The sequence below is a fragment of the Camelus dromedarius genome, chromosome 7 (assembly GCF_036321535.1).
Source record: "Camelus dromedarius isolate mCamDro1 chromosome 7, mCamDro1.pat, whole genome shotgun sequence".
Lineage (NCBI taxonomy): Eukaryota > Metazoa > Chordata > Mammalia > Artiodactyla > Camelidae > Camelus > Camelus dromedarius.
In genome coordinates, this window is record NC_087442.1 from 58,513,703 (window position 1) to 58,534,092 (window position 20,390).

At 39.1% G+C, this 20,390-nt stretch overlaps 1 protein-coding gene across 1 annotated transcript; it reads left to right on the top strand.

The window, feature by feature from the left end:
* The first annotated feature begins 127 nt into the window (after window positions 1-127).
* Window positions 128-18,034, top strand: ASNS (asparagine synthetase (glutamine-hydrolyzing)). The gene is made up of 12 exons (XM_010979628.3): window positions 128-255; window positions 3,836-4,107; window positions 8,149-8,386; window positions 11,222-11,407; window positions 11,656-11,757; window positions 12,247-12,374; window positions 13,468-13,594; window positions 15,034-15,140; window positions 15,641-15,741; window positions 16,843-16,924; window positions 17,013-17,168; window positions 17,691-18,034. The coding sequence occupies exons 2-12, from the start codon at window positions 3,859-3,861 to the stop codon at window positions 17,898-17,900; spliced, it is 1,686 nt and encodes a 561-aa protein (XP_010977930.1). The 5' UTR covers window positions 128-255; window positions 3,836-3,858; the 3' UTR covers window positions 17,901-18,034.
* The last annotated feature ends 2,356 nt before the right edge of the window (window positions 18,035-20,390 follow it).

The window sequence follows — 20,390 nt, forward strand, 5'->3', positions numbered from 1 at the left end:
CAGGTGCACTAACACTTTAAGAAGCTGGAAACAGAGCATTTCCTCCGCCCCTCTCGCTCTGCATCCTGTCCTGCCCTGCCCATCCGCTAGCGCCTTCACGCCCTGCGGGCCACGCCCCTGCGCGCTGGTTGGTCCTCGCAGACATGATGAAACTTCCCGCACGCATTACAGGAGCCAGGCGGCTATAAAGTAGGTGGTGAGAGGAGGCTCGCCCCCGCCGGCAAGCAGCTGTCCCGGAGCGTCTTGCCCACCCAGGTGAGCCCGGCAGCCGCCGTTCTCAGCGCCCTCTCTTCGTGCCACGGGGCTTCCCTGGGAGGGGCGGAGGATGCGCTGCACTTAGCCAACCCGACTGGTGGGTAGACGCGGATGCCTGCGCCCGCGGATGCTGTGGCTCCTGCCGGGCAAGGGGGCGGGGCCAATTGTTGCGCACCTGGGAACCAGCTAGGGAGGAAAGACCTCCGCTGTCGTCTCGGAGGGAGGGATCGAGCGACCTTCAGAAGAGAGGCCGGGCCTCTCCGGATAGAAGGCGGCGGAGGCTTAAGCTGGCTCCTGTAAATTTTATTATTTTTAATTATATTGCGCCGAAGCCTGCGGAAATTTTCGCACTTCGGGGGTCTTGCAGCGGGCCAGCTGGAGGATGCACGTGGCCTGGGTGCAGTCGGGAGTCGCGGAGCGACGCGGTCGCTGGACCGTGGTCCAGCGTGGAGGGTCTCCGGGGCTGTAGGTCACGGTTTCGGGCATCAGTACTTGTCCTTCACTTCCGGCTCATCCCCTTCACCTAGCTACCCCTCCCCCGTCTCTGTGGACTGCAAGACTCAACAAGTGTCTTGCCGAGCAAATCCTGCCAAGAAGGAACCTGTTTAGGGCGACAGGCGGCGAAATATGGGAAAAGGCGAAAGAAACTGCCATGCCTTTTCTCAGTAGATACCTATTTTATAGGGCTGGCTTCAGATTAATGTTACTATTTTGAATGAAGGAACAGTTTGCTTCTCGGCCTGTGGCCTACTTTGTTTCTTCACTGTCCATTGCCCCTGGTGCTTGACAAATAATTTAAAAGCACTGTTAACTCTTTTTTCATTGATTGGCCGTATTACTTTAAGATTTATTAGAAATAACTTAGGTCTTGAACCCGACCAGGAGTTGGTTGCTGAGATCGTAAACTTCACCATACCACTTGAGTTTTACGTTAGGTATTAGTTTAAGAAATTAAATTCCCTGAAGCAACCCTCTCCAGTTGGTAGCCCTAGCGACACGTAACTGTTAAGAACTTGAAATGCTGGCTAGTCCGAATTAAGATGTGCTGTAAGTGTTGTAAGTGCTGTGAGTGTTTAATATAGAAAAGCAATATAAAATATCTTGTCAATGTTTTTTATACTGACTACATGTTGAAATGATTTTCAGTACATTGTCTTATAATAAAGTATATTTAAAATTTCACCTTTTTCTCTTTACTTTTTTAATGGAACGCCTAGTATATTTAAAATTGCACGTTTCTACTGGACAGCTGTGATCTAGAAGTTTACAAGGGAATATGGAAAATTACTGGGAGAGGTCACAGCATTAGGAAAAAGTATTGCTAAGTAGGACCTTTGCAAGTAAGATTGAACCCAATAAAAATAATAGGTGATAGTTTTAATTTGCTTTTTCCTGCTGAAGAAGTAAGTGTGAAGTAAGTGTTTCACAACCGTTTGTTGCCCTTCTTTCCTCTCCAGTTTAATGCTTGGTGTGTGTTTCTACAGTAGGCTTAGTGGGATTCACTCAGCAGCATTAGGATGACTTAGGTAAATGATCAGCTAACCACCTTATGTGATGTTCAAAGCCCTTTCCCAGCCCATTTTTCATTGGTATAGAGTCAAAGATGGATGGCTTATCAGTAGTCATCTCACTTGAATCTCAGTGAATTTTCCACTAAATCTCAAAGTAAATATAGACATTCCTAGTTTCTTTGTGCTTAGCTTTATTGTGCTTTGCAGATTCTGCTGGGATTTTGTTTGTTTGTTTTATTATTTTGGGTTTTTTTCCTTACAAATTGAATGTTTTTGGCAACCTTGCATTGGCGCCATTTTTTCCAACCCCATTTGCTCATTTTGTGTCTCTGTCACATTTTGGTAACTTCAAACTTTCATTGTTATTAGATTTGTTATGTCTGTGATCAGTGATCTTTGATGTTACCATTACAAAAAGATTACAACTTGCTGAAAATGCTCGTTAGCATTTTTTAGCAATAAACTATTTTTTAAAGTATGTATGTTGCTTTTTAAGGCATAATGCTATTACACACTTAATAGACAATGTTATAGTGTTAACATAACTTTTATATGTACTGGGAAACAAGAAAATTCCATGTGACTTGCTTTATTACAGTGGTTTGGAACCAAACTTTATATCTCTGAGGTATGCCTGTATCTCATTATAGGTTATTTTGTGAATTGCATGGAAGGGGCTGTATAGGATTTGTGTGATACTTCATTTCCAAGTTGTCTGAGTTAACATCATTTTCCATTAATTTGATCTGGTCTCATTAAAAGGCCAAACAAAGCTTTGGTTCATTTAGATACAAATGAAATATCTTCAGAGGATTGCTTCAAGTGATTGTAACTTGAATATATATTTTTTTATTGATGGCATTTGCCCTAATTATCGAGCAATTTGCTATAAATTTGCATTTAAAATACCAAAATAGTTTCCAAGTTACAGATATTTTGGTAAAATAACTGTTTTGCTCTGGCAGCATTCAAATAAGATAGCTGTTTATTTCACAGTTGAGAATTGAATTTGAAGTTGCAATATAATTAACTTGTAGGAAGTATCTATTTGCTTCTTGACCTATAGGGATGATCCTAGTTGTTTTTCAAAGATGTCACTGTGTATATCCCACCTACTTTGCTTTTTTACTGACCATGGCAGCTTTGAGACAAAAGTGTTTGAGAACATTTTTGCCTTTTTTTTTTTTTAGGGGAAGAGGTAACTAGGTTTATTTGTCTACTTATTTTTTAGGTGGAGGTACTGGGGATTGAACCCCAGACCTTGTGCCTGGTAGGCAGGCACTCTTACCACTGAGCTATCTCTTCCCCTGAGAACATTTTTGTTGTTTAGAATATTTTGATGGTGAACATTTTGAATCTCTGTCAACTTAAAATGCTTTGGCTTATAAAGCCAGGATATCAGATGATATTGCTTTCTCTTTTCACTTTAGAATTTCTTTTATCATGTTTTAATAAGTCATTTCGAGGTAAGCTAGAAGTTGTGAAAATGCTTATAATAACTGCGTATCTTAATATTACACTTAGCAGTATGTATGATTGATCATCCTTTATACCCACTGTACATACGTTAGTACTGGTAAAGAGAGGACATTTAATTGTCAAGGAGTCCCAAGAGGTGATCATAGGAATCTGGAGCATCTCTTGGGTTTTTGAGGGCTTTTGAGATTCTGGGATAGAGAGAATGGGGCTTGGATCTCTGGTTAGGTTGGAGCCAGCCTGCATGTGTATCTGTATCTTGGGAATTAACCTAGGATGCAGAACAGAATGCAGCCTGAACACTGCTAGCTCTTGCTGACCACATCCTAAGTTGAGAGGAATGCAGCTTTGATTGTGGGCTAAGCTGCTGTAGCTGGCTTGATGTAAAGGTCATCCATCTTTTTTGAATACTTGGAAGTAAATTAAATCATTCTCTACTCCTGTGTGCTTGCCAACCTAATGGAAAGTTGCTGTAGATAAGGTAATTTATATTTCAATCTTTGCAGTGGTTTATGCAAGTATTAAGCATCGAGATTTAATACAGACTTGAATTGTATACTGACTGTTTAACTGGTCTGCTTTTCTCTCCATAGAGAGAGCCTGTAGCTCCGTCACCATGTGCGGCATTTGGGCCCTCTTTGGCAGCGATGACTGCCTTTCTGTTCAGTGTCTAAGTGCTATGAAGATTGCACATAGGGGTCCAGATGCATTTCGTTTTGAGAATGTCAATGGATACACCAACTGCTGCTTTGGATTTCACCGGTTGGCGGTAGTTGACCAGCTGTTTGGAATGCAGCCAATCCGAGTGAAGAAATATCCTTATTTGTGGCTCTGTTATAATGGTGAAATCTACAACCACAAGAAGGTAAACACAATGAAACCAGAAGATATCTGGGTGTGATTATGCCTCAGAGCTAGTTAGTTATAGTATTTTTATTTTGTGTAATGCTTTTTACTTTTCAAACACTTTGCATGTTCATTATCTCATTTGCTTCAGTTATGCAGATAGACAGGGCACTGATGCACAAAGAGGTGAAATGAGTGGGTCAGAAGAAAATGATAAAATGAGAGGTACATTTCAGGTTCTTAACTCTTGGAATTTTTTTTCCTATTATAAATTTGAATATTTATTAGAGCCTGTGTTAGGCACTGGGGATACACTAGTATGAGAGGTAGGTCTGCATTCTAGTGGAGCTTATCCCATTGGGGAACAGACAAGAAAATAATTGTACGTGTAATAGGCTTTCTGAAAAAATGAAAATGGAGCTGATGGATATGGGAGATCCAGTTTCAATACAGGTGGTTGGAGAAGGTCCCTGGAGGAATTGACACTTAAGCTGAGACCTAATGGACAAGGATCAGCTAGCAGCGCTGGGAAGAGCATTTCATGCAAGGTGAATAGCATGTGTAGAGCCCTGGGATTGTCATAAGTGCACAAGGAACAGGTGGGCAAGGTGGGGTTGGAGGGGAAGGGCTGAACCAGATCAAGCAGGACTTGGTAAGGAGTTGGACTATGATTCTAAGAGCAGTGAGGTCTGAAGGTTTTAAGGCAGGGATAGATTTAATAGTTTGTGGGTGATCATATTTTTATATAATTGCTGCCCCTAGGATATTGCTGTTGCATAATTGACTAATCAGAGTCAAAGGACAGACTTGTAGCTAGATGCAATGGAAGGCACAGAGTAAGACTTTTAGCAGCACTAAAATTGGAACAGCTTTCTAATCTGGTAAAAGCTTACACTTGAAGTGAGAGTGGTAAGGGGAAATTCTGACCTGAGGAAGCCAAATTTGCTAAGAACCTTCCAGTTCAGAATTATTTGGCTAGTGTTTCCTAAGAATTTATTTTTTAACCTAAAATTTGCAAGTTATTTTTTCTCACAGTCCTCCCCAACTTTTATATATATATAAAAATAAATATATATATATTTATTGAAGTATAGTCAGTTTATAATGTGTTGATTTCTGGTGTACAGCATAGCATAGTGATTCAGTTCTACATATATATATTCATTTTCATATTCTTTTTCATTATAGGCTATTGTAAGGTATTGAATATAGTTCCCTCTCAACTTTTAATTTTGAAAATTTCAAATGTACAGAAAAGAACAGAACAATGAGCATCTGGATTGAATAATTGTTAATGTTTTGCCTTTTTTGCTTTATGTCTCTGTCTGCGTATACACACACATTCAATATTTGGTTTATCATTTTAGAGTATACAGCAGATACTGACACTTTATTCCTAAATATCTAAGCATTTATCTCCTATCTAATATCCAGTTCATATGAAATTTCCCCAAGTGTTCCAAGAATATATTTATAGCTGTTTTTTATTTTTTAATTGAAATATAATTGATATATAATGTTTCAGGTGTACAGAAAAATGATTCAGTATATATGTATGTGTATGTGTATATATTCATCTGTTCTTTTTTTCAGATTCTTTTCCATTATAGGTTATTATAAGATACTGAATATAGTTGCCTGTGCTATACAGTAGGTCCTTGTTTATTTTATACATAGTACTATGTATATATTAATCCCAAATCCCTAATTGATCCCTCCCCCACTTCCCCTTTGGTAACCATAAGTTTGTTTTCTATGTCTGTGAGTCTATTTCTGTTTTGTAAATAAGTTCATTTGTGTCATTTTTTTAGATTCCACATGTAAGTGATATCATATATTTGTCTTTCTCTCTCTGACTTACTTCACTTAGTATGAAAATCTCTAGGTCCAACTTTTTGGTTTTGAGCCAGATTTCATTCAGGGTTCATACATTTGGTTGTAATGTTTCTCTGTATTTTTTGAGCCTTCTTGATAGAGGCCTATCATTCAAGGGTAGAGATTTATATTCTAGTCACCCTCTAGACATTTTTATCTCTGAACAGTAGCTTTTGCCATTGTTTGTTGTTTGCTTGTAGGAACACTGTCAGTAATTGGCTTCTTATTTGAAAAGTTGTTGTTACTCAGCAGATTCCTTTCATAAATTTATTAAGGACCTGCCATACTGCAGAAATCAGTCTTCTAGGTGCTTGGAGGTGAAATGATGAGCAGGAGAGGTCAGAATGGGGCTTCAGGCTAGTTGGAATAGAGGAGGGAGCAGTTAGAACTTCCTTCTTCCTAAGCCAAGTTTGTATCGTATACATGAGAATGCTAAGTTGTACTGTGGCAATAGTAGCCTGACTTCACCTTAAATGAGATAGAAAATGCCTTGTTTTATGTGAACAGCATAGCTGCTTTTGTGTATTTTGTTAAAAAGTTAATGAAATAAGTTAAATACTATAAAATGTTTCTATTCTAAATTGGCCAAAGAGGTTGTATTTTCAGAAGCAGGGAAATCACTGAGATGATGCAGTGTGAGCAGCTGAAAGCTGGCTGAAGAGTAGAATCAGCATTTTAGGCTTATATAAAAAATTCTGCAACAGAAGCTTCAAAGTCACCCTTTTTGGATGGAGATGGAATGTACCACTAAAATACAGACAGCAGTGTGCTGAGAGTAGAGGGAGACCAGTCAAGGGGAGGAGGAATCTGAGAGAAGGCTGGCAGAGAGGAGGCCCTCTCCCTGCAGGGTCATCAGAGGCCCACAGCCAACAAGTCAAATGACAGTGTGATTTCTGGATGGTGGCAAGATACGGGCTTTTTTCTAAGTGTGGTTTCAGGAGAGCAGGAAGTGGTACACACAAATCATTAACCAGTAAACTACCTGCAACCTTTAGATCAGAGAGTAATGATGATGTGCTGATGGAAAATAGATTTGGGAAGCTGTTACTGAAATCATTGAATGCTTCAGGCTCATTTATCCTTCAGGTACTGCAGCCCAGAAGGATCAGCAGAAGACCGTTTCCAAACCCTGCCTCCTAGTGACTGAGATCATCACTGACAGTCTCTCAGAGCAGGGAGAGGTGGACAGGAGGTGGCTTTGTCATCACTGGAAGTGACCAAAGCCCATTTTTGGACAGTTATGTGTTTATAGACAAAAGGTTCATAAAGTTATAGCATGAGCATGGTTGTGCAGCATGTTTTATAGTCATACACATAAACATAGAGACTTACTTTTTGAAACTTAAAAACATGTTTTAAATTTTTAAATGTACCCAGTATTTCCACCTAATTTCGTTTATGTGAACCCCTTCTCTACTATCAGCCAAAAATATGAGTAAGTACAAAGAAAGGACCATACCAAGAACTTTTCACCCTGACAGTTTGCCCATGGTGATGGAGAGCCACAGAGTTCGGGCATAACACTCTCGACAGATGGTGGGAGTGATGGTCTCCTTGCTGTTCCACTGGGGACGTGGACAAATAAAGCTCCACCGACATTTTGTCCATCACTACCAAGTAGCTTTAATGTCTCTGCAGTGTTGGAAGGATGGGATGCTGTAGTCCTTCCTGGAACCAGCAACTTTGTTTTGGACCATATACGTCTGTCATTGTGGTGGAATCATTCACTTGTCCAGGAATAGGGCCAAATATATTTGTCCTTTTGCTTTCTATTTTCATAGTGAGTCTTTGAAGCTAAATTGTAAGAACCTCCTGAATACTGTATTTCCAGACCAAAGCCTTACGGTTGCAGAACTTACATATTTATGAAAATACATATGTATTACATACACATATGTATAGAATATGCATTTCCATCCATCCATGCAATACAGAGGTATATTGTCTCTGTATTCTGCTTATCAAAATGCAGCTAAAATTTTCACAGGCTTAACTTTATGTTATAAAGAATTTGTGGGATTGTGAGTTCAAAGAGACTATATTTGAATAATGCCATGATTCTTCTAAATCACCAGAGTGCATGAAATGATTATAGAGCACAGAAATACTGAAGCAACTTTGCAATAAAAAATTTAGTGAATGTACAAGGATTCTAACATTTTTGTTTTGCTATTATTTCCTTAAGCTGCAACACCATTTTGAATTTGAATACCAGACCAAAGTGGATGGTGAGATAATCCTTCATCTTTATGACAAAGGAGGAATTGAGCAAACAATTTGTATGTTGGATGGGGTGTTTGCATTTATTTTACTGGATACTGCCAATAAGAAAGTGTTCTTGGGCAGAGATACCTATGGAGTCAGACCTCTGTTTAAAGCCATGACAGAAGATGGATTTTTGGCCGTGTGTTCAGAAGCTAAAGGTAATGATAGAATTTATCTATAGATTTTCATTATTGTCCTGATTTTGTGTTTTCTAGATCATATTTACAAATCCAATCCCTATTTACAAATTGGGCTGTCCAAAGTTTTTTTTATTTTTTTTTTTTTTATTTTGTTGAGTTATAGTCACTCTACAATCTTGTGTCAATTTCTGGTGTAGAGCACAATTTGTCAGTCATACATGAATATACATATATTCATTTTCACATTCTTTTTTCACTGTGAGCTACCAAAAGATCTTGTATCTATTTCCCTGTGCTATACAGTATAAACTTGTTTATCTATTCTATATATACCTGTCAGTATCTACAAATTTCGAACTCCCAGTCTGTCCCTTCTCCCTTCTCTCCCCTCTGGCAACCACAAGTTTGTATTCTGTGTCTGTGAGTCTGTTTCTGTTTTATATCTAAGTTCATTTGTTGTCATCTTTTTTTTTTTTTTTTAGATTCCACATATGAGTGATATCATACGGTATTTTTCTTTCTCTTTCTGGCTTAGTTCACTTAGAATGATATTCTCTAGGGACATCCATGTTGCTGCAAATGGAATTATGGTGTCATTTTTACGGCTGAGTAGTATTCCATTGTATAAATATACCACATCTTCTTTATCCAGTCATTTGTCATTGGACATTTAGGCTGTTTCCATGACTTGACTATTGTAAATAGTGCTATGAACATGGGGGTGCGGGTGTCTTTTTGAATTAGAGTTCCTTCTGGATATATGCCCAGGAGCAGGATTAATGGGTCATATGTAAGTCTATTTCTAGTCTTTTGAGGAATATCCGTACTGTTTTCCCTAATGGCTGCACCAAACTGCACTCCCACCAGCAGTGTAGGAGGGTTCCCTTTTCTCCACAGCTTCTCCAGCATTTATGATTTGTGGTGGGCTGCCCAAAGCTTTAAAAATGGCTATGTCAGTCATGGACTTCTGAGGTTTTTTTTTTTTTAAACCAAGGAGTTGGACTCTACTTTTTTAGCAATTAAATTCTGTAATCCTTAGAGGATAAATCTGTAGTAGTCATTTAATTTTTACTGTGCTGGTAAGTCTGCATCTGGTCTGATCTCGTGTGTATTTTCCAGTTTTCCTAGGTCATACTGTAAGGACAGAGTTGGTCAGCCCTGTGGTTATTGCACTGTGATCCTGTACTATGGCTGTCGCACAAGCACATGTTTATTTAGCACTTTTTAAACAGCTTTATTGATGTGTCATTTACATACCATACAATACACTCCTTTAAAGTATACAATTAAGTAGTTTTTAGTATATTCATAGGTCTCTGCAACCAACTTTGCCATCAGTTTTAGAATTTTTTTATTATCTTGAAAAGAAACCCTGTACTCTTCAGTGTCTCTCTCCATCCCCTCCATATCCATCAGCCATTCAACTTACTGTCCTCCCGTCACCTCCACCCTAGTCCCAGCCAACCACCAGTCTGATTTCAGTCTCTATGGATTTCCCTATTCTGGGCATTTCATAAGAAGGGAATCATATCATATGTGGTCTTTTGTGACTGACTTCTTTCACTTGGCATAAATGTTTTCAAGGTTCTTCTGTGTTGTAACATCTATCAGTATTTATTTCTATTTACTAACTTTTTTATGGTCAAAAGATACTCCATTACATAGATATACCACATTCTGTTTATCCACTGGTTTATCCTTTTGTCAGTTGATGGACAGTTGAGTTGTTCCCCTGTTTGGCTCTTACAAATAATGCTGCTTTACATATTTGTGTACAAGTTTTTGTGTGTTTTCATTTCTCTTAGGTGTATACCTAGGAGTGGACTTTCTGGGTCACATGGTTTACACTGTGTTGTACAAATAGCATCAAAAAGAATAAAATTCTTAGGAATAAATTTAACAAGAAGTACAAAACTGTACGCTGAAAACTATAAAACATTGTTGAAAGAAATGAAAGAAGATCTAGCAAAATTGGAAAGTTCTTCCTGCTTAAAACCTTGTAATTAGCCCTCGTCCCCTACATGGGCTGCATGGCTCACTGAGGTCTGCTAGCTAGTGATAGGAGCTGGGTCTTGCCTGCTCTTGAATTCAACACTACACAACAGATTACTGGGTGAACAAACTCACATCATAAATCATAATTAAGTATTCTGTGTAGATATACTGATACTATTTACAATAAAACACTGATGTTTTAAATCAAAGGTCATGATGATGTCTGTTTGGTTATTTCCTGTGAGAAATTACTGAAGAAATTTAAATGATACTGTTTAACTCACACATGGTGTATAAAAAATAGTTAAGGGGTAGATGTCTGACATCTTAACATCTGACTTTAAAGTACCTAATGTGGATCATTTTGCTTGTTAAAGGAATGGGAACCATGGCTGTTTTTCTTAAAATACCTCAGTGATGACAAGTGACTACAAGGATATAATAAAATTAACAGCTTCAGGTCCATCTCTTTGTTTAATAAATATACATAAATATACCTTGCTTTTCTTTTTTTTATGTTTACTTACTTGAGTAAAGAAAAAAGTGGTTTGTTTTTTTTTTTTTTTTGATCAAATTCCAGCTAGGGAGACAAAATTGAATACTGGAGTTTTTTCTATTGCTTTGAATTAGTAGAAATCAGTGTGATTTTGCCATGCCTGTCTGGACCAGTGTTATCTTTCTAGTAAGTAGATGCTAGAGTTTTGGATGATTGTATTTTTCCTCTTTTGCTTATATAATAGACATGTATTTGTATTAAAAAGGGAAACAAAATAGGAATTTAGAGGATATTAACTAATCATGAAAGTGACAGTAAAGTACTATCCTAATTTGAATGAAGTTATTGTTTTAAATTTGTAGGTCTTGTTAACTTGAAGCACTCCATGACTCCTTTTTTAAAAGTGGAGCCTTTCCTCCCAGGACACTATGAAGTTCTGGATTTAAAGCCAAATGGCAAAGTTGCGTCAGTGGAAATGGTTAAACATCATCACTGTAGAGATGAGCCTCTGCACGCCCTCTATGACAGTGTGGAGAAACTCTTCCCAGGTAAGAAAGCATACCCACCCACCTGTTCCCCACCTCTCTTCCCCGGAGGAGAAGTAGACTCTCCCGTTGTTGGAATCATTTCAGTTTGAAGCTCTGTTTCCTTTTTAATTTGAGGGTGACACATTGAGATTTGGCCAAGTCCACTATGGGGCAGATGCCATCACAATAGATGTAGATGGTTGCCTACCTGGTTCAGTAAATTATTCAGGCTTTTCTGCAGCTGTTTTGTTTACTGTACGTGTTAATAGGTTTTGAGATAGAAACTGTGAAGACCAACCTCCGGATCCTTTTTGACAATGCCATTAAGAAACGTTTGATGACGGACAGAAGAATTGGCTGCCTTTTATCAGGTGAAGTCACTTAGAAGACCTGGTTATAGTTAGTGCACACTTAAGTTAAATGATTTATCGCTATCCTAGAGGTTTTGACAGTAGAAAACTTACTGTAGGATTTAATCTTTATTATAGGATGAAAAAGTTTTATGTAAGTTGCTTTTAACTTTTATTGTAACACAGCAACTTAAAGTTATACTCTAATTATATAGGTGTGAGTGAACTGGTAAACATTCATCAGAATATTCCACGTCCTCCTTCACTATCTTGGTTCAAGTTCTAGAATGCATGTAGTGTGTGTAGTGATTTTAACCAATTCAAATACTGTTTGTTACCATTATCACAGGTTGAATGTTAGATTTTTCTTATTGAAGTTAATTTTCAGTTTACAAAACTTGAGGATTTTAAATGGTGAAACTCTAGCCTTTGTGCTTCATAGGAATGTCAGTCGTATTTGTCCCTCCTACGTAAGGCACGTAACCGCTATACTTCCTGTCTCACTCGTAGGGGGTTTGGATTCCAGTTTAGTTGCTGCCACCCTGTTGAAGCACCTAAAAGAGGCCCAAATACATTACCCTCTGCAGACATTTGCAATCGGCATGGAAGACAGTCCCGATTTACTAGCTGCTAGGAAGGTAAGACACTGTCTCTGCCTGTTATATAGTTAGACAGACCTATTATTAGAATGAAAATTAAGTTAATAATCGATGGTTTTATACTTTGCTGCTGTATTGACTCAGGTAATTGTTTTCAATTAAACATATTAGAATGAAATGACATGCCTCTTGAATATGAATTATATTGTACACTGTGTTCTGGGTACTTTTATCTACTGTGGCTCTTTCAATCCTCACAAGTACTCTATGATGATAATTCTGCCCTTTGGAGAGTAAGAGCAGATGTAGTGGTTAAGGCTGCAGGCTTTGGAACCTGACTGCTGGCTTCGGAACCTGACTTCTGGCTTCAAAACCTAGCTCTACCGTGCAATTCCTCACTTATGTAATGGGAGTAATGGTGTCCACTGTGGGACAGTGTGGAGGTGGAAGTTACATAATTCACATGAGGTGAGAAGGACAGAACCTAGCATGTATTAGTAATTAGAGAATGTTAGCCGTTATTGTTCTTTTTTTTTCTTTTTAATAAAGTGCTATGTTTAGGACTGTGGGCAGAGGGGACCTGGTACACCTTCAATGTGCAGGAGACCTCGTTCCCACTCTGGAGAAACTTGCAAAGAATGGATGACAAAGAGCAAGAGAGCGGTCCTAAAGCAAGCTGACAAATGCTAAATGGATCCACAACAGCCAGAGGAAACAGAATGAGGAGAGGGGGCATTTAGCTTAGGAGAAACATCCTGGATGTAAAGTTAGGCATTGCAGGAGGACCAAGAGGAAGTAACATAATTGTGTGTGGGGAGTGGGGGCACGCTTGTAAGGGTGAAGTCTTGGAGTGGGCAAAGCTGATGGGAGATCTGCCTCTTGTGGTCAGTGGAGGGAAGACACTGGGGGAGGGAGTCAAGGGAGCCTGACTAGGTGGGGCTCAGACATCATGGCCTCGAGAATCATTTCCCCTTATTGTGGTGGCCTACAGCATCATTTCCTCTTATTTAGTCTTGTTTGTTTTCCACCATTGTTAATTTATAATATGTTGTGAACTACTGTCCTGTTTCATTTTCAAGAGTAGTTCTTTTCTTTAAGTAACAAGTATGTGGATATATCTTTATATAATCAGGTGGCAAACCATATTGGGAGCGAACACCACGAAGTCCTCTTTAACTCTGAGGAAGGCATTCAGGTTCTGGATGAAGTCATATTTTCCTTGGAAACTTATGACATTACAACAGTCCGTGCTTCAGTAGGTAAGGTATTTTGTGATACTAAGATTTTTAATACTGAAAAATCATAAGGTTTAAAAAATGTTATTTCAAGCAGTAGTTTAAAAAACACTACTTAAGACTGAATGCAAATAAAATTCCTATGTCAGCAGTTGTTGAAGAGAAGACCATTTAAGAATTCCTGAAATCTCTCGGAGTGAGAGGAACATTAAATACATAGTTAAACGTCCACATTTATGCTATTACTGTATATATGTATTTTCTGCACCCCCTTTGCCCCAGTTTCTCTGTATAAAAGTTTCTTGGGCTATATAGGGAAATAAGTCTATGTTGTGACTAATTTTATGTAAGGAGTACTCATTTTAGATATATCTTGGTAAATATTCCATCATATCACATATCACACAGAAATCATTATTGCCCAGCAAGCATTACTAGTTTGACCCTGTGGACACATACTGAGATCAGAAGTATACACCAAGTCAGACTGATCTCATGTTGCTGGGCCTCTAATGTGCTACTGGCTTAGATGTGCCTCTCTTTTAAGGAGCTCAGCATCTGACAGGCCTCCATTGCAGAGTTTCGAGTATGCATTCGCATGCTCTAAACTTTGTAGTAGTATCACAGGAGTGATACTGCCCCCTGACCCCCGTCCTGCCACAGGGAGCAAAAATTAGTTCCTGAAGGGCAAAAAAAAATCTTAGCTATTACAGTAGTTTCTGGCCCTCCAAAGGGCCACCATACATAAACAGATGTACAGTATTTCTGAGATTAATTTATCATTGGGGTGAGGTATTAGGTCTAAAAGACAGTTAAGAACAAATACTAGTTTGTAGGAATGTAGAGCAGGAACCCACCAGCATCTTTAAATGATATAATATTCTTAACTGCGTGTGAAATGTGGATAGGAGTATCAGAGGAAAGAAACCCTAGATTAAAATTAAGCTGACAAAATGCCAACTGTTGGAGGAGGGTATAGCTCAGTGGTAGAGTGCATGCCTAGCATTCATAGGTTCAATCCCCACTACCTCTACTAAAAAAATAAATAAACCTAATTCCTGCCCCACCTCCAAATGCCAACTCTTCTATTACTTTTGTATAGTGATACTGGTATGAAAGGTGTGAATTTTAAGATACTTGCAACACTGTTCAGCAACATTTTTTAGCATTGTTTAGCAGAATTTTAAGATGGACATTCTTGGTCTGTAAGCATTAACATTTTAAAACCTATATATAAAATTGTGGAATGGTTTGGGGCTGTTTCATCACAGCAGTACAAATTTTGGATAAGAACATATAAATGGCTTGTAGATACAAGGTCATTCTTTTGCAAACTACTTTATACTAGTACAGAGTCTAATCTAATAGGAAAAGCTTGCAGTTGTTCCCAGAAACCAGAGGAAAGGCATTTTTGGTAGAGGGTTATGTTGACATTAACAATGATTTCTGTCTCTTTTTTTAAGGCATGTACTTAATTTCCAAATATATTCGGAAGAACACAGATAGCGTGGTGATCTTCTCTGGAGAAGGTTCAGATGAACTTACTCAGGGTTACATATATTTTCACAAGGTAAGCCTTCTCAGAAGGAGGGAATTGGTGCTAGGGTAGGAAAAGTATGAATTATTTGACTATTTTCTGTAATTTGCCTTTTCGGTAGAACAGTAACACTGAATATCTTGTGAGGCATAGGAGGAAATCTGGTAATGTCTGCTTGGTATTTCTTTTGGGGAGAAAGAAGTCTTAGTAGTGTCAGATAATCTCCATTCTTTAAAGCTCGTTAAGCATAAGAATCACGTTTCTGATATTTCGTAGTCTCAGGTGGTTTTAGGATTATTGCTAAGTGTGTCCATTTTATTTGTTCTTGCAAAGTGTTTCCATTTTATTTGTTCTAACATTAGCAGTCTGGATGTGAGGGAAGGCATCTTTCAGAAAGCATTTATTTAGCTTTTTGTCTGACCCACCTTTAGAGTTGGAGTTACATATGAAAGTAAGAAATAAAAACTATTTCGTGCGCTCAAAGCAGAGCTTGTGGGTGTATTTGTAACTTCAGCATTTTGTTTGTGACATAGGCTCCTTCCCCTGAGAAAGCTGAGGAGGAGAGTGAGAGGCTTCTGAAGGAACTCTATTTGTTTGATGTTCTCCGTGCAGATCGAACTACTGCTGCCCATGGGTAACTCGATATTTTAGGAAGTAATTGTAAAATAACCTCAGAAAACGGAAAGGCTCCATGGTCGACTTTTTTTCTTTGCAGTTGGCTGTATGTTGCCAAGTATGACTTGTATAGAGAAAATGAAACTTGTCTGTTAGTGCAAAGGAATTAAGCTAAGTCAGAGGGCTGTTGTAATGGTGAGAGGACCGTATGGGTGGTTTTAGATGGAGTTTCCGTCTTTAAAGCATAACATCCTACTCACACCTGAGCAACTGAGAGGGAAAGCACTTGCAGCTCTTTTTAGGAGAAATAAATATTAGACACCTCGGTGTAGCAAATATTGAGCACCTGCCATGTGTGGAGATACAGCAGTGGAGGTTCTAGAGACTTGATTAGATTATAACACAGGTTTCTGTGGTATCATTTCTGGTTGGCTAAAAAGTTTTTACTTTTTTTAAAAAAAGCTGGTCATGTTGGAGAATTGAAGACTCTTACTAAACAACCACCATCAACTCTTTCAGTTGCTTCTATCAAATCACTTTTAGATTAGAAAACAATAAAATATGAGGTTGGGGAATGAACTAAATTTAAAAAATTTTTACCACTAATTGGTTAATAATTTACCTTCCACGTAAACCAGTGTTCCACAGTGTTTCATCAAAGACCACATGATCTATTTCCGGAATCCTGGTGACTCTGGTTAGGACAGCAGATAGGGGAGTAACCACAGATTAGCATTATAGTTAATAGGACGAGAGATGAGCTCACCTAGAAAAAACTATGAGTCAGAAAAATCTAGACACAGTACATTCTTAATGATCAGGTCACTCATGGTTCTTTTTCTGCTTTTTTGAGATGTTTATTTATAGAAGGGAAAGCAAAAGTAATTATTGGCCAACAGCTTGTTTCACTCTCTAGGTGATGTGATACATACTATTTCGAATGAAGGTTTCTGTGTTCATGCATTAGCGCAGAACAGTTAGTTGGGATTGTAAAAACAACTTCATCGTCTTAATGTTACTAAGAGGCTGGGTGAATTCCTAGGAAACTCTAACTCAGAATCTCAACTGACAGGCACTAAATGTCCATTTTGATTCAGATTTTCTTCTTTTCCTTTTTAAGCCTTGAATTGAGAGTCCCCTTCCTGGATCATCGATTTTCTTCCTATTACTTGTCTCTGCCACCAGATATGAGAGTCCCCAAGGTAGGTGAATCGATTCAAGACAAAAATTGTCCATTGAAACTGGCGGTATTGAGAACTTCTACGGATGCTTCTTTTGTCTTTATGTCAGAACGGGATAGAAAAGCATCTTCTGAGAGAGACGTTTGAGGATTCCAATCTGATACCTAAAGAGATTCTCTGGCGACCTAAAGAAGCCTTCAGTGATGGAATAACCTCAGTTAAGAATTCCTGGTTTCAGATTTTACAGGAGTATATTGAACATCAGGTATAATGGCTTTAAAAGAATTTTCTGGGATAGAACAATTTGGATGCAGAATTGTAATTGCTGTTCATTTGTCTGTAGGAGAGAGTCCCTGTAAACAATACTTCTTTTATAAGAATTTTTTAAGAATTTAGCAGAATTTTTAAAGAATTAAGCAGCATGTAGGATTACAAAGTAGCATCTAGAATTGAGAGAGAGGAGACTTCAGTCATCACTGATCTTCAGTTACACATTTTGGGGGGCACCTGCTGGCTGCTAGACATGATTAGGCACAAATGAATAAAACTGTGAGCCACCATTTAGAAGAAATATGCTTGTGAATATTCCCTTAAAGTCACTGCAGTTATGCACATTAGGGTATTTTAACATCTTCTAAGTGATTCAAAGCATCTCTCTCTCTCAAACATTTACAGTCATACCTTTTCATATACATACGTCTTTTTGCTTTTGTGAAGCCAGATTGAATACAAGTATTTCCTTGCTGTTTAAAAAACCATAGTACCATCTCTGCTCTTCTTCTTACAGGTTGATGATGCAGTGATGGCAAATGCAGCCCAGAAATTTCCCTTCAATACTCCAAAAACGAAAGAAGGGTATTACTACCGGCAAATCTTTGAACGCCACTACCCAGGCCGGGCTGACTGGCTTCCCCATTACTGGATGCCCCGGTGGATCCACGCCACCGACCCTTCTGCCCGCACCCTGACTCACTACAAGGCCGCTGCCAAGGCTTAGGTGCTCTCTGAGCCAGCTGTGTAGTGCGCACGCACGTTTCTCCTCACTGGGAAAGGTAGGGGGCTCCAGGACTGGAAGGGTCAACCACTTTGGCTTGCATGAGTGTGAGAAAAATAAAAGCCTTCAATTGGAAACGTTGCTCTAGTCCTTTATATTCATGCAGCCCCTTCATCGGAGGGAATGTGAAACTGAATGGTTTTTACTTTATCACAGGAAGGGAGAGAGTGAGCTGGGAAAGGGGATGCAGTCTGTGTTTGGGAGAACTCACAGGCGCTGTCCTGGCACGGCTGCTCTAGTGGACTTGGGTCTCTGCCAGCATGGCCTCCTCCAGTCCTGGCCTCCTCTCAGTGTGGTCCTCCTCTGAGTTCTTCCTGCATCCTTGCATCCTTAACAGCTGGCCAGGTGGCCTCTGGAGAGGTGAGTCCTTTGTAAGATAATAATTTATTTAATTTTAGTTTTTATTGAAGTGTAGTTGATTTACAATGTTAGTTTTAGGTGTACAGCAAAGCAATTCAGTTACACATATACATACAGATGTATTTTTTATTTTCAGATTATTTTCCATTATATGTTATTACAAGAAATTGAATACAGTTCCCTGTGCTATACAGTAGGCCCTTTGCTATTAAGATAGTAATTTATATTGCTGACTTAAAACTTGCATTTACCATTGCCTCTACAAGGATTAAATCATGAGTTGCTGCAGCCACTGACCTCCAACACCCCCTGACAGAAGTTCATGGGGGAGATTAAGAATGAGGCACTCTGTGCTCTGGGAAACACTGGCAGAACAGGCCTTCAGACAGATATTTTCAGGAGAAGATTTTATGAGTCCAAATTATTGGTTCTCCTCATACCTAGAAAAACACTAAAATCATTGACGGTGACATCTGCTCCTCATGACTAGCAGCAAGCGTCTGCCAAAATGCTTGACTGCACGTGCCCCTCTTCACTAAAATCATATGAAATACAGGGTTTCCCCCCTACCTCTGAGCAGTTCCTCAGAGCTATCTGAGAGGCTATATTCCAGGCTAGAGTCCTCATTTTGCCCCAAATAAAACTTAACTCAAAACTCTGGTGTCTTGCATTTTTTTTCAGTCAGCAATATTTTCTTTTTCCTGTTGAGCCGACATCTTTTCTGGAACTATTCTAGATTAGGACTCAGCAAAGCGTTTCAGGACTAGACAGTAAATATTTGGGGCTTTGCAACTCTCTCTCGGAACCATTCAGCTCTGCCCTTGTAGTGCAAGAGCAGACAGACAATATGGAAACCAGTGGGATGGCTGTGCTATGCGAATAAACGGGCATGGCTGTATTCTATTAAAACTTTATAGAAACAGGCAGTAGGCTGGATTTGGCCCATGGGCCATAGTTGGTCAAGCCCTGTTCTACAGCCGAGCCTTTCCGGTAAAAGGAAGAAGTATTCTGAACCTAGTCGGAGGAAGAGAAAGTGTAACAAGGGAACAGTCAGCAAACAGGTAGAAGATTTTCCTTTCAATGCTTATTGCCTGTTTAGGGACAGTGTTTTGAAATACATTTTAAAGATTAATTTAGTTATTAGGCATTTTTGAAGAGGAAACTGCTGGTGCACAGGTAAATAGAAGAATGCTTGATGGGAAGAGTGAGAGGCCAGGGATTTAGCTGGTAAGCTGGAGGTGGGTACTGTTTAAGGCTGGCTACAGGTCTTCATTTACCATTTTTGAAAAGTCTCTAGAAAGCTGAGGAAATGTCATTAATTAATGCTGGATGACTCTTAATGATAATCTTGCATTTGTAGGTGCTTGAATTGCTTAAACTTAGCATGATTTGGTCCCAGGCATATTCACTGATGGGACAGCCTTCCTCAGCCAACTAAGCTAAGTGACAGCAAGCATGTGTGGGAGACTTGCCTGCTAGTGATTGCACTACAAGATGAGGTTTATGCCAGAAACCACCGCCTGCCAGTTTCTGAGGGTGTGAGTTTGGCTTCCGATTTTACTTCTGACTACATAGTCAATTTAGTGATCTATATTTAGATCTTGCCCAGAAGTTTGACCTTCAAGATGCTCAGTCCTGCAGATTGGCCTTAACTGCAGCCAATCGGTACATTTCAAACTGCATGTGAAATCTACATATGGTGCTTGGCATGTGGTATAAAGTTAGCCTTTTCTTCTGCAACTAAAATAATAGAAGGTTTGAAGAAACTGTAGCCACTGGGGCGTATACACATGACTCAGCAACTGTGTATGAGCCAAGCCTGCTTTCCTGGACTTCGCTGATACTGGTGAGTCAGTGCTAAGGAGGCAAGTGGTTTCTAATCCACATGGCACTGCTCACAAGAGATAATCCAGTCTCTTCAGCAGAAACCAAAAGATTACTAGCTGATATCTTCCTGCTTTTTCAGCCTCATCCAAGCACCCTCATGAATGATGGGCCCCTTAAGAGGTTTTTTCACCTTAATACTTTCTCTAAAAAAGGTACTTTATGGTTTTGACAGAACAATATACTTCC